Genomic DNA, 15208 nt, shown 5'->3' on the forward strand with positions numbered 1-15208 from the left:
TTCACAGAAAATAAAAAATCAATCTGATATTGACAAGATCAGAGATGTATGTAACAAATAAAATAAAAGTTTATTGGTCGCATACCTAGATGTTACATCTGCTTGAGTTTTTAGCTCCAACAGTGCAGTAATACAATATCAATACAATACCAATATGCAAATAATCCAGAAAGTCCAAAACAAGAAGGAAATGCATCCCCCATACAATAAACATGTATCCAAAATGAAGTTGCAGGGGTCTTTTTGATGCATTGGCCAATACAGTACTGTAGCAGACACTTTTATCCAAACTGACAACAGCGGGAATCAATTTAAAAAAGAAAAAAAAATGTATTCACATTTTCAAACAGTCCATTTATATTTTCCAACGGAGCTATACATTTGGGTGAGGTTTTTTTCTTACCTGAGTTGCCTCGTTTCACTACCAAAAATAAAATGAAACCATCTAGTGTTGAGCGAAATAACAACACAATGTCAAATACAGGTAGCCTAGTCAAATAATTAACATCCAATCATATTAACCGTTACTCTCTCGTGGTAATTCCACTAACGGGAATGCCTGACCGCTTGAAAGATGTTTTGGACACTACAGTGAAAATGGTTCACTTTGTTAATAAAGCAAGGCCCCTGAACTCTCGTGTATTTTCTGCACTATGCAATGATATGGGCAGCGACCATGTAATGCTTTTACAACATGCAGAAGTGCGCTGGTTATCAAAGGGCAAACTATTGAGGCGTTTTTTTTTTAAATTGAGAGACGAGCTTAAAGTTTTCTTTACTGACCATCATTCTCACTTGTCTGACTGCTTGCACGTTGACGAGTTTCTCACACGACAGGCCTATCTAGGTGATGTTTTTTCTCGCCTGAATCATCTGAAGCTAGGATTACAGGGACTCTCCGCAATATTCAATGTGCGGGACAAAATTGAGACTATGATGAAGAAGTTGGAGCTCTTCTCTGTCTGCATTATCAAGGACAACACACAGGTCTTTCCATCATTGTATGATTTTTGTGTGCCAATGAACTCAAGCTTACGGACAATGTCAAATGTGATATAGCGATGCCCCTGAGTGAGTTGGGTGCGCAATTACACGTGTACTTTCCCGAAACGGATGACACAAACAACTGGATTCGTTATCCCTTTCATGCCCTGCCTCCAGTCCACTTACTGATATCTGAACAAGAGACCCTCATCGAAATTGCAACAAGCGGTTCTGTGAAAATTGAATTGAATCAGAAGCCAATGACAGATTTCTGGATAAGGCTGTGCTCAGAGTATCCTGCCTTGGCAAATCGCGCTGTTAAGACACTGATGCCCTTTGCAACCATGTACCTATGTGAGAGTGGATTCTCAGCCCTCACTACATACAGGCACAGACTGTGTGGGAAGTGATTTAAGACTGAGACTCTCTCCAATACAACCCAACATTACAGAGTTATGTGCATCCTTTCAAGCACACCCTTCTCATTAACATGCGGTGAGTTATTCACAATTTGGTGAAAGATGGTGAAATAATTGAAATTATTGATTATTATTATATATTTATTTGTGCCCTGGTCCTATAAGAGCTCTTTGTCACGTACACATGGTTAGCAGATGTTAATGCGAGTGTAGTGAAATGCTTGTGCTTCTAGTTCCGACAATGCAGTAATAACCAACAACTACTACCTTATACACACAAGTGTAAAGGGATAAAGAATATGTACATAAAGATATATGAAGGAGTGATGGTACAGAGCGGCATAGGCAAGATGCAGTAGATGGTATAGAGTACAGTATATACATATGAGATGAGTAATGTAGGGTATATAAACATAAAGTGGCATAGTTTAAAGTGGCATAGTGATACATGTATTACATAAAGATGGCAAGATCCAGTAGATGATATAGAGTACAGTATATACATATGCATATGAGATGAGTAATGTAGGGTATGTAAACATTATATTAAGTGGCATTGTTTAAAGTGGCTAGTGATACATTTTTACATTCCCATCAATTGCTATTATTAAAGTGGCTGGAGTTGAGTCAGTGTGTTGGCAGCAGCCACTCAATGTTAGTGGTGGCTGTTTAACTTTCTGATGGCCTTGAGATAGAAGCTGTTTTTCAGTCTCTCGGTCCCTGCTTTGATGCACCTGTACTGACCTCGCCTTCTGGATGATAGCGGGGTGAACAGGCAGTGGCTCGGGTGGTTGTTGTCCTTGATGATCTTTATGGCCTTCCTGTGACATCGGGTGGTGTAGGTGTCCTGGAGGGCAGGTAGTTTGCCCCCGGTGATGCGTTGTGCAGACCTCACTACCCTCTGGAGAGCCTTACGGTTGTGGGCGGAGCAGTTGCCGTACCAGGCGGTGATACAGCCCGACAGGATGCTCTCGATTGTGCATCTGTAGAAGTTTGTGAGTGTTTTTGGTGACAAGCCTAATTTCTTCAGCCTCTTGAGGTTGAAGAGGCGCTGCTGCGCCTTCTTCACAATGCTGTCTGTGTGGGTGGACCAATTCAGTTTGTATGTGATGTGTACGCCGAGGAACTCAAAACTTACTACCCTCTCCACTACTGTCCCATCGATGTGGATAGGGGGGTGCTCCCTCTGCTGTTTCCTGAAGTCCACAATCATCTCCTTTGTTTTGTTGACATTGAGTGTGAGGTTATTTTCCTGACACCACACTCCGAGGGCCCTCACCTCCTCCCTGTAAGGCCGTCTCGTCGTTGTTGGTAATCAAGCCTACCACTGTAGTGTCGTCCGCAAACTTGATGATTGAGTTGGAGGCGTGCATGGTCACGCAGTCGTGGGTGAACAGGAAGTACAGGAGAGGGCTCAGAACGTACCCTTGTGGGGCCCCAGTGTTGAGGATCAGCGGGGTGGAGATGTTGTTACCTTAGTTTGTCTGGGAGCAAGACATCCTGGTCTGCGACGGGGCTGGTTTTCTTTTTGTAATCTGTGATTGACTGTAGACCCTGCCTCATACCTCTTGTGTCTGAGCCATTGAATTGTGACTCTACTTTGTCTCTATAATGACGCTTAGCTTGTTTGTTTACCTTGCGGAGGGAATAGCTACACTGTTTGTATTCGGTCATGTTTCCGGTCACCTTGCCCTGGTTAAAAGCAGTGGTTCGTGCTTTCACATCGTCAATGCACTTTCTAATAAACTCGCTCACCGAATCAGCATATTTGTCAATGTTGTTCTTGGACGCAATGCGGAACATATCCCAATCCACGTGATCGAAGCAGTCTTGAAGCGTGGAATCAGATTGGTCAGACCAGTGTTGAACAGACCTGAGCGCGGGAGCTTCTTGTTTTAGTCTCTGTCTGTAGGCTGGAAGCAACAAAATGGAGTCGTGGTCAGCTTTTCCGAAAGGAGGGCCGGGGTGGGCCTTATATGCGTCGCGGAAGTAGGAATAACAATGACCGAGGGTTTTACCAGCCCTGGTTGCGCAATCGATATGCTGATAGAATTTAGGGAGTCTTGTTTTCAGATTAGCCTTGTTAAAATCCCCAGCTACAATGAATGCAGGTTTCCAGATATGTGGTTTCCAGTTTAAATAGAGTCAAATGAAGTTTGTTCAGGGCCATCGATGTGTCTGCTTGGGGGGGAATATATACGGCTGTGATTATAATCGAAGACAATTCCCTTGGTAAATAATTCTAAGTCTGGTGAACAGAAGGACTTGAGTTCCTGTATGTTGTTATGATCACACCACGTCTCGTTAATCAGAAAGGCCCCGCCACTCTTCTTACCAGAAAGATGCTTGTTTCTGTCGGCGCGATGCCTGAGGAAACCAGCTGGCTGCACCGACTCCGTTAGCTTCTCTCCAGTGAGCCATGTTTCAGTGAAGCAAAGAACGTTACAGTCTCTGATGTCTCTCTGGAATGCTACCCTTGCTCGGATTTCATCAACCTTGTTGTCAAGAGACTGGACATTGGAGAGTAGTATGCTAGGGAGTGGTGCGCGATGTGCCCGTCTCCGGAGCCTGACCAGAAGACCGCCTCGTTTGCCCCTTTTACGGCGTCGTTGTTTAGGGTCGCCGGCTGGGATCCGATCCATTGTCCTGGGTGGAAGGCAAAACACAAGATCCGTATCGTATAGTGTGTGTGTAGCAGGCTTACAATGTTGGCAAAAAACAACATTTGAGAGTGTGCTGACCCTGGTGCTATAGGGGGTACACGCAACTGGAGGTTGAATGTTTGACTATAAAAAGTTTGGGAACCACTGCTCTAATGAATTGAGCCACGTGCAGCACCTCTACATGACATAAGTATAATACAATACTGTAAAATACAATACATGATTAGAATACAGGTGGAAGATGTATGATTGCCATCCCTATGAGCGTACCACCCTCCTTCAGGCCATGGATGAGGCAATGATTTCAATCCAGACCTATGACAGGCTTGAATTTCCCATACCAAAAGGTTATTCCCCAGGTGCATGAACAAGTAGCATATTTACTGCGATTTCAATGAGAAACTATGTCCAAATGCTCAAGACAGGCTTGAGGCAAATTAGTGCTAAACATCATGTTTCTTTCATTTCTTTCATTTTATGATATTTGAAGGATCTCTTCAATGATCACACCTTTGATCACACCCAAATTATGGACATTTGATGTTCAGTCAATTTTAATGAGTCGTGCAAGTGTATTGCCTAACGTGAAAACAGTGTAATGTACTGTAATTTACAGTACTGTAGCATACTACATTCAAGGGGCAATTTAGATTTTTTTAAATTACTATTTTATTAACTGGTTGAGAAGATATCAATATGTTTTGGTGATTAAACCAGTAAACTCATTATATTTCACAGTAAACTTATATTATGGATCAATGGTTGTGCGGTGAAAGACGTCTACAAACAAAATGAACGCACAGTGAGAGATTCTGAACGGAAGAATGGCTGTGTCACAAGTGTTACTAGTTTGAAGTGTTGTACTAAGAGTTTAGAACATTCACCACATGCTTGTGAAAAGAGGCACCAAAGGGATTTCAAAAACTGTTAGGAGGTAATACACCTCTCAGATGATGAGAGGTGCTGGAGCAGAGGACCACAGGTGTGTGAGGATACAGCAAGCTAACTAACAACCAGCACAGCAGCACACAAATATGCAGAGGGGAGACATAACCAGGCCCTTGTCAAACACTGGAGGTGCCCATTCCCCCTATATTATGACTTTTGTGTGTGTGTGTGTGTATGTGTGTGTCTGTGTGTGTGTGTGTCTGTGTGTGTGTGTGTGTGTGTGTGTGTGTGTGTGTGTGTTTCCATCTGCATTTCTTATTTTTGCACTCTGTGGCCCTCTGTCAATATCTCTGTTTTTCTCTTTCTCCCCTCTCTCTCCCTCTTTCACCATTTCTCACTGTATCACTCCATATATTCATGAATTCCTGTTTGTGATGAAAACTTATGCATGAAAACAGAGGGTGGAAAAAACAAACAGAGAGTGAATGGTGACGGAGGTTCGTCTGGCCTGGGCACCGCGCGTAGCGGCAGACGCAGGGTGGTCCTGAGGGACATGCCAATGCGGGAGACTATGATTCCATCTCTCTCTCTCCATCTCCTTTCCCCTCTCTTTCTTCCTTTCCACCCACCCACCTTTCATCCCCCATCTTTCTCTCATTCCCCCACCTCCCCCCCCTTTCTCCTCTCTCCCTTCTCTCTCTCCCTCGCAGTGTCAAAGCGAGTTACAGGCAGAAGAGCACTCCCTCTTAAATAATTCACAAGTTGATTAATAGACTCACAAGGGTATAATTAGACAGGGGAGAGACAGTGGCTAGTGTAACCAGTACAGTGCTTAGGGGAATTAGAGAGGGAGCGGGGTTACTGAGGAAATAGAGAATACGGAGGGGGTGGAGGGGGGCACCTTTCTGAGGCTAGGCGGTGTGTGAAGCAGCCTCTCCAGGAGCATTGAGCCAGGGTTTGTTTGATGTGTAAATTGGACAGTTTGAATCCGTCTCCTTTAATTTTTCACAACGTACAGGGCCCCCTGGGTACTCCACCACTAAAATAAAATTGTCCTCTCATCTTCTCACTTTTTAAACCCCTTTTCTTTTTTATTCGCTGTATCATCTCCATACTTTTCAGTTATCCTCCTCCGATCAGAGTATAGGGTTTCACCTGTATTCGTGTCATGCAGCCATCAGCATGAAAATGCACTTACACTGCGTCTAAGGCCTCTTTTGTATTCTGAAAGGGATGTGCTTTCCACTGCTAGACCCGTCTTCAACACAAACAAACAAACAAACAGAACAATGAAACAACAGATCTCACTTTTCAGCTCAGACATCATTTCGGTTGTTGCTGATCTCTGTCTGCTTCACTTCCACTGTTAAAACAACAACAACAACAACAACAAATCTACTGAAATACATCCAGACAGATACACAGACGCAGTGTCTTTTCAGAGGCTTTTCTCCCCTTCTGCAAAGTCACTTCTGACTGACTTATGATACTCATATCGGGGCACATGTTGTTCTTCCTCCCCGATCTCTCATTCTTTGGTGTTTCATTGTCGATTTCTCAGATTGTTTTCTGCAGACAGACAGACAGACAGTCCTCTGTGTGTGTGTGGTTTCACAGTGAGGATTGGAAATGTGTGCATCCAAACAGGCCCGATGTGTCCATCCAGATCTGGGCTCTGATGTGCTGCGTGTCTGGCCGCATGTCGGCTTGTCAGCTCTAATTTATCCCTCTCTGTTCTTTCTATTTTCTATCTTCTGTCTCCTCCAGATGTTGCGCCCGGTGTCAAAATGGATCTCTAGATTTTCCACTGCTGAAAAAGGGGGAGAACATATTCTTCTGTTTGTACAAGCTGATAGATACACTTTGAAATTCAATTCCATTTTCTTTCATGCCACAAGACACGCAGGAGGAGATGAGCCCCATTTGCTGAGATCTGTCTGCGACCTTGATGCCACTGGCGCTTTCTTTCCTCGGTTATTTCTTTAGGTGTGTTGACTCATTTATTTGACTTGATTGCCCCCCCCCAAAAAAAAAAATGTATCCAGTGCTCTACCTCTCTGAGTCTATTGAGTCTATTGAGTCAATGTCATTGGCCCTTTCTTTGTTGTCCCCTCTAGCAATACCAACTAACGATGTTCTGGCACCAAAAAGCCCTGGTACGTGTTGTTCTCCTGCCACGCCACCAGGGGGCGCTGAGAGGAGCAGTAGCCCCTGCATGTGTTGATTTATTTATCTGTGATGGATTAAAGCCTGTATACCTGATAAAGGGGATGTCAGAACAGCTTTGACAGCCACAGAGGCGGCAGAGTGTGCACGATTTGGTCGCCGTGCGGTGCCGGCAGATACAAGGAGCGTCTCTGGCATCTTTGAAGTCTTGACAGACGAGAGTCTCTGAACATCCCCTTAATCTTGCCTTCCCTCAGAGAAGCAGCGCCAGCCAGGTATATGAGCGTGCTCACTTCTCTGGTTGCCTTGTTCTCTTAATGACACAAACCATTCAGCGACCATGCATGATAGCATTTCATCTAGCATAATGTATGGTGGCTGCTTTCTTCAAACGCCCCAGTGCCTCTCTCTGCATAAGCCAGCTGGAGATAGCAGCAGACACAGACAGGCCTTTGGCACACTGGGATATTGTGTGATGTGTGCGCTGTTTGATTGTGCCTCATTGTTTTTGTGAGCCCACTAAAAGCAAACACAAGGAAACTGCCGTGTAGAATTGTCTGGAAAGCACATCATTGGAGATGTGCTTTGTACCTGGACGGCTGTGTGTGTGCCTGTAATGGCCTGTAGTAGATATCGACGACATGTATGTACTTATCATCATGACAGTGCTAATGGAGAGCACTGAACCTTTAACCATCATAACCATGCTACTACTTCAACACCTACTGTATACCTCATGTCTCATACTGTACCTGGAGGATATAGTCAACCATAAGTGAAGGATATAGTATTGATACCCTTTACATGTCCTTCTCTTTGGTTAGTCTCTACCATATCTATCTTTTCTCCATGTTGATCCTCTCTCTCATCGCACTCCCATGACTTGCAGTTACCCCTTTCTCTCTCTCTCCTTCCCTGTGGTTGAGTCTGGAACTGGGGCTGTGTAGAGTAGACGTAGTTGATGTGTAGTGCTGCTGAGGCTGCTGCTGCTGAGAAGGCTTGGTGGATGTGTGGAGCTGCTTTGAAGGCTTGGTGGAAGTGTAGAGCTGCTGAGAAGGCTTGGTGGATGTGTAGAGATGCTGGGAAGGCTTGGTGGATGTGTAGAGCTGCTGAGAAGGCTTGGTGGGTGTGTAGAGATGCTGGGAAGGCTTGGTGGGTGTGTAGAGCTGCTGAGAAGGCTTGGTGGATGTGTAGAGCTGCTGAGAAGGCTTGGTGGGTGTGTAGAGATGCTGGGAAGGCTTGGTGGGTGTGTAGAGCTGCTGAGAAGGCTTGGTGGATGTGTAGAGCTGCTGAGAAGGCTTGGTGGATGTGTAGAGCTGCTGAGAAGGCTTGGTGAATGTGTAGAGATGCTGGGAAGGCTTGGTGGGTGTGTAGAGCTGCTGAGAAGGCTTGGTGGATGTGTAGAGCTGCTGAGAAGCCTTGGTGGGTGTGTAGAGCTGCTGAGAAGGCTTGGTGGATGTGTAGAGCTGCTGAGAAGGCTTGGTGGATGTGTAGAGTTGCTGAGAAGCCTTGGTGGATGTGTAGAGATGCTGGGCAGGAGAGGGCACTGGGGTTAATTACTCCGTTACTGGGTGGCTCAGGAAGTGGCTGTTTAAACAGGCCTCAGTCAGCAGGGGACTAGGCCTCATTACTCCAGCTAAAGCTGTGACCCTTCCCCACCGCCTAGCCACCACCTCTTACCGCCGTTTTTTTAGGCATGCCAGAGAATATTCTCACAGAAGAGGTAGAGAGAGACAGAGAGAGAGAGGCGAGGTGAGAGAGAGAGAGAGAGAGAGAGAGAGAGAGAGAGAGAGAGAGAGAGACAGAGAGAGAGAGAAAGAGAAAGAGAGAGAGAGAGAGAGAGAGAGAGAGAGAGAGACAGAGAGAGACAGAGACAGAGAGAGAGACAGAGAAAGAGAGACAGAGAGAGAGAGAGAGAGAGAGAGAGAGAGAGACAGAGAGAGAGAGAAAGAGAAAGAGAGACAGAGAGAGGGAGAGAGAGAGAGAGACAGAGACAGAGAGAGAGACAGAGAAAGAGAGACAGAGAGAGAGACAGAGAGAGAGAGAGAGAGAGAGAGAGACAGAGAGAGACAGAGAGAGACAGAGAGAGAGACAGAGAAAGAGAGACAGAGAGAGAGAGAGAGAGAGAGAGAGAGAGAGAGAGAGGGGAAAAGGATGGAGGGAGAGGGAGAAGAACAGTCAAATAAAACAGAGTGGGGATCTTGGGTTTAACTTGTGTGGCTCTATTGCATCATTACCTGAGCTGTGGCAGGGCTACAATTATCCCCCAAATACCCTGGCGTAACTAGAATAGCATCTACGAATCCGATTACCCCCTTCAACCACACCTCCAACCCCCGCACCCTCTCTTCCTCAGGTGTCTGATGGCACTGGCTGATAATGACGGTGCTCTCATTTGCAGAAAGGACAGTGAGTTGAAATGGGGTCGAGGCTGTCTATGAACAGGACACGGTGGAACAGTACAGAGCTGTCACTTTACTGTATCAGTTCTTATTATTTATATTCCCAGGAGGCACAAGGGCAGGTGCTATAACTTCTCATTATTTCATCGTCTTAACATTTTGACCTGAGTTGTCTTACATGTACGGTATGACAGTTTGTGGCAATTAGTTTGTCTGACCATCCAAGGAAATATCAAAACACCCCCTGAAATGGAAATATAACACAATTGTACTGCAGGTGTGTATAAAATATATTTGTCCACCTCCCTATAGACTTTCCTCATCCAGAGGACTTAAAAATGGATGTTCTCCAATTATAAATGAGAGCTGTGTGTGGGAGAACTAATCCAAGGGTTTTGATAAATGAGTTGTAAAGGCCTCAGTTGTGGCCTGCTGAACTGCATGATCAAGTTTCAAGTCAATTCCTCTTTGTCTGCTCCTAGAACTCAACTAAAAATAAATAGTCATTTTGACTGAAAGACGCTTTCTTTCATATAAACACCCGCACGCCCGCACACACACACACACACACACACACACACACACACACACACACACACACACACACACACACACACACACACGCAAATGTCTCTGGAGAGGCTGTCAAACACTATCAATAAAAATCCAATTTGATATGAGGGAAAATGCTTGATTTGTGGGAGACATTGGATCTCCAAACTATGTGATTTTAGCTCAAATCCTGAACAGAGCTTCCACAATATAATTGAGGGCAGAAATCAATAAAAGCAGCTGGATATGGCTGGCGGTGAGCTGTGGTGTGCACAAGCGCATCCATATTGAGAGTTGTTGGCTGTTCGATCTGTGTCTGGGATAGGCTCAGCTTCACTAGCCTAATCACACATGGCGCCGGTCGATGCCAGGACTTAGCCATTGGCGCTCTCCATTGGCATATGTTAAACACAACTCTCCCTTTCCCTTCCCGGTTTAAAAAGCTACACCTGAGATCCTTGACCATTTAAAGCCAAAAAACAGGGATTATTTTAAACATAGCCCGAGGTGAGGGTGAAATTCTCTGCTCCGGTGACCTGGGTGTGTGCTGGGTCGGGCAGCGTAGGAGAGAGGGACACACAGGATATTTATGGTATTGATTTTTCAAAGTAGATACAGCGAGATTTAGAGGGGCTTGACTCTTCAAATTCTCAAGAAGGGAAGTAGGAGGGAGGTTCAGAGGCATTCATCTGCAAAGCTGTGCTATGTTGTGGAATGAGGCCTCAATGTATATCAGAAGAATCATTAAGCCAGGGTCAAGATGGAGCTGCTGCTCCTCAGCTTAGCCTCTGCTAGCTAGGTGGTCGTAGTCTGTGTCAGATAGGAAAGCGGAAGTGAGAACTGACAAGAGTTCTCAGTGATGTAGAGATGGTGATTTCTCCCTTTTCGTTTGGCGTGAGCAAATAGAATGAGCATCTTGCAGATTGATCGTGGAATATTGTTGTGTACTAACTCATATTTCATGTCCAGACAGTGCTCAATTTCATTCACCAGATTGACCTGCTATCCTCTCTGTGAATGTAAGCTTACAAAGGATGCACTTATTTATTGATAGAAAAAAATGATGCGCTGTTCAGGTTAGACATAATTAAACTCTTTTCACCTTCTGTATCCCTAGTCCAATCTGTATCCCTAGTCCACTGGATACAGTAGGACTATTTGTCCTACCTCCACCGAGCAACACAGTCCTTGCTCCCCAGCTGGTTGAGGTGTGGCAGACAACCATCGGGGTCGATTCCCTGCCATGACTCCTCACCCTCCAGTCACGACTCATGACTCAGGAGCCATATTTAGAAATGATGGGTGATCTCATTGTAATTGTCCTTTGGAGTGCCCCAATTATGCCATTAAGGGCCCCTCAGTGATGAGGCTAATGGCGGGAGACCTCGTTTGCATAGCATTCTCTTAATTGAGCCTGAGGCCTGGCGTGAAAACAAGACTCCGATTATGTTACTGATGGAAAGGGAGGACGTTGGTCTGACCTCCGGCAATAATTTCCCTGACAGCTATATTAATTAACAGCTATTCCGTTACATGGGCTTTAGGAGGGATAAATAAGTGGGCATGGTGACGAGGTGTGTGTGTGTGCCCTTGTGTAAAGGCCCTGAACTAGGGCTGTGTCTGAAATGGCATCCTACTCCCTATAGAGTGCACCATAGTGGCCATAGGATGGATCCTCTTACCCATCATTCCCTAAAGGAGATAACCTGGCCTGTGCCAGTCGGTTAATAAATCACCACACAAAGCCTCCACTAATACTTTTAATTGTGAATGAATTAGACTGTTTTATCTGGAGAAGCTATTGTATCAATGTATTGGTATGACCCAACAGCCGGGTCTTAGTTTACTTGTGCCTGCGCTGTGCCCTTTCCATACAAAGCAGTTTGGATATTAGATTGAGATACTGTTAGCTATTGTACAGGAACCATATAGTTATTGTTTAGAATACAGATGTAGATTTCCTATTTAATTAAGACAGCCTCTCTCTCTCACACACACACACACACCTCTTGTCTGTGTGTGTGTGTGTGTGTGTGTGTGTGTGTGTGTGTGTGTGTGTGGATCAGGATGTAGCTTATCTGAAGTAGGTGAGCCAGGCAGCTCTTTTGTTATGTAAAGAGGTGCCATGTGATCCTGTAGTATAAAATAGGAGAGGAAAAGAAACCGTTCAGATACACTTCTCTCATCAGATAATTAACCATGCATTTTCCCATCCTTTGCATAAGTGTCTGATCGACTTTCAAAAAGCTGATCGGCCAGAGAGAGAGAACCTCCTCAGAGATGTCCTCCGGGGCTCCAGCAGAATGCTAGAATGCTGTTAGCTCACTACAAAGTTACAGTAGGGGGCCGCTGCTGGTGGGTGGCACACATTTACAAATACTTTCAGAAAAATCCATTATGGCATGGAGTTGTTGGAATTGATGTTTCAGAAACTCTTTGTCTTGTATCATATTAAAAATAGTCAACTATTGATGTCCACGTGGAAGCCAACGAGAGAAAATATTTTGATAAAATACATTATATGTCCATGTCTAGAGTTTTGAGGCAACACTTTTATTCAATATGTAGGCCTAATTTTCTGATGCCATCTTGGCATCAAGTGTCTATACTACATTCAAAAAGGCCATTTGACAATGTGTTTTGTTTCTCAAAATCTGCACAAAATTCGTGGTCTTCCTTCCATGGTCGCTGTAATTCAGTAAGTTTATGTAATTAAAACTAGTAATGACAGCTGCGTATTTTCCACATGGTTAAGCTGAAGTATGTTTCTCATACATTTGTCCCCTTTCCTCCCTGTCAAAACTTCCCCTGCACCTGTCACAATTAGAGTTTTGTATAGCCCCCATGCTTGTCCCATACCCCTTCACAGCTCCCCTGCTGCCAGTTTTTAACTACACTCCACTCTGGCCTCTGCTCTACTTGTTACAGACCCAACATGAGTGCAAACAATCAAAGTGTTTGGGAATGCTGAAAAATGCATGGCTATCCGTGACAGACAGATAAAGCAGGGCAATTAGCCACGTAATCCTAGAGCATCGTACTGAATCATCAGCCTCAGCTGTCCCTTCTCTCTCTCTCTCCCTCCGCTCCTCTATCTCTTTCTCTCTATTAGATAAATGTACTCTGTGTCGTCTCCCCATCAAATCAAGTAACACTTCCCCTAATTGGCTTATAAATAATACAGCAGGACCTTCATTATAATTTCATCAGTGGTAAACATTGCGGGGGCAGTTGGTAAAGAACCTATCCCTCATTAATTTCTTAATTTGGGTAGATGGAATGAAGGGGAAGTGATGGAGAGATTGAGAAAGGTAGGGATGAGAGAAAGAATGCGAGAGATGTGGAGATCGGGTGAACAGAGACTCGTATCACCTCAGGCAGAGGAGGAGGGAGTGAGGGGAGGGATGGTTGAAAAAACAGGAAGGAAGATGCTTTTGTTGCTGCTTTTGTTAATAGATGTCAGATATTCAATCCAAGGGTTTTGTCAGTAGCTCTCTGCACGATAAGCGATGTGGGCCTACCTCCCCTTAAAAAAAAAACACACACACACAACCTCGCTCCCTAGTCTTGGTCCTTGTTCTTTTTATACCAACGTAATGAATATTTCATATAAAAAAACATAAATATTCATTTTAACGGTTTCGCACAGTAGTTATTACCGGTATTTCTTACAATAAATAAATAAATAAAAAATACTCATTATAATTTCTGCATAACCAATCCCCGAAATAATCTCATACATCCTCAGACACTTAAACACACACACTCAGGATTATTTACTCTGCTAACAAACTCATTTATAATCAGAACAATAGTAAGCCAATGCCTTATCTCCTTTGTTGATTGATTATCTGTCCAGAGCTACTACAGTATCATTACTATGGCGAAGAGAACTCCTCAACCTGTGATAAAGGCCTATGTGAGAGATATAATAGACATCGTTGTGTCTCGTTGTATTTACTTGCATGATAAAAAGACACATCATTCGCTAACACTGACAATTGCTTTATGATTCCATAATACTGTTTAAGGGACTTCTACATGAGGTATGAGGTGGATGAATATGACACGCTCTGATCTCTGAAAGACTGATATTAAATAAATCTCTCAAATGAGCCATTTCCATTCCTCTTCCTGTTGAAATGTGGGAATATAAAAAGACACAATGAGCCCTTCAGCCGTCAAAAGGAGAGGAAAGTATCCTGGGTACGATTCTGGATCCAGTCAGACACCTGAAGGCAATCTCTCTTAGCTGTAAACTCAACACTGTCACTATTATCGAAAGCTGCCACCTCAGTGGTGTCATAACTGATGGGTAGAGACATCCTAAAAAGGAGAGTGTCAAGATTTACAACTACAACACATGTACTATGTGTCTCACACAAAGAAGAAACAAGCTGAATAAAGCCAGGTATAAGTTAGACTTCTCTTTTCACTTGACCTCTGACTCATCTGGACTGATCCAGGAAAGGACTCACTGACCAATGACTCCGCCATTCACATCAACTCCATATCATACAAATCCTTTTAGCTAGAAGGCCATTCTGGTCGCTAAGTGGAGCCAACATGAAAACACGCCCAATGACGTGAACCTACCAGAAGAGCTAAATGCCTTCTATGCTCGCTTTGAGGCAAGCAACACTGAACCATGCTTGAGAGCACCAGTTGTTCCGGACGACTGCGTGATCATGCTCTCCGTAGCTGATGTGAGTAAGAGCTTTAAACAGGTTAACATTCACAAGGTTGCATGGCCAGGCGGATTACCAGGACGCATACTCAGTGGTGGTGAGTGGTCAGACTTCAGCCACCCAAGTCATAGACTGTTCTCTCTGCTACCACACGGCAAGTGGTACCAATGCAACAGGTTTAGAACCAACAGGACCCTGAACAGCTTCTACCCCCAAGCGATAAGACTGCTAAATAGTTAGTTAAATAGTTAACAATAGGGGGACTCATCACATAAACTGCTGCTACTATTTACTATCTATCCTGTTGCCTAGTCACTTTATTCCTAATTATATGTACATATCTACCTCAATTACCTTGTACCCCTGCACATCGACTCGGTACTGGTACTCTGTGTATATAGCCAAGTTATTACCTTGTACCCCTGCACATGGACTCGGTACTGGTA

At 44.3% G+C, this 15208-nt stretch overlaps 1 protein-coding gene across 1 annotated transcript; it reads right to left on the reverse strand.

Moving 5' to 3' along the window:
* Positions 1 to 7956: 7956 nt before the first annotated feature.
* Positions 7957 to 11319, reverse strand: LOC135562534 (salivary glue protein Sgs-3-like). Its single transcript, XM_065005035.1, has 2 exons — positions 11242 to 11319; positions 7957 to 8649 (listed from the first exon to the last, which is right to left on the reverse strand). Exons 1-2 carry the CDS (start codon positions 11317 to 11319, stop codon positions 7957 to 7959), a joined length of 771 nt encoding a protein of 256 aa, XP_064861107.1.
* Between the last annotated feature and the right edge of the window lie 3889 nt (positions 11320 to 15208).

The sequence above is a fragment of the Oncorhynchus nerka genome, linkage group LG19 (assembly GCF_034236695.1).
Source record: "Oncorhynchus nerka isolate Pitt River linkage group LG19, Oner_Uvic_2.0, whole genome shotgun sequence".
Taxonomy (NCBI): Eukaryota; Metazoa; Chordata; class Actinopteri; order Salmoniformes; family Salmonidae; genus Oncorhynchus; species Oncorhynchus nerka.

Coding starts and splice junctions, on each gene's coding strand:
- LOC135562534 (XM_065005035.1), bottom strand. CDS start 11,319: ATGGCAGGGAATCGACCCCGATGGTTGTCTGCCACACCTCAACCAGCT. Junction 8,650..11,241: donor GACTGTGTTGCTCGGTGGAG/GTAGGACAAATA, acceptor TCTCCTGCCCAG/CATCTCTACACATCCACCAA.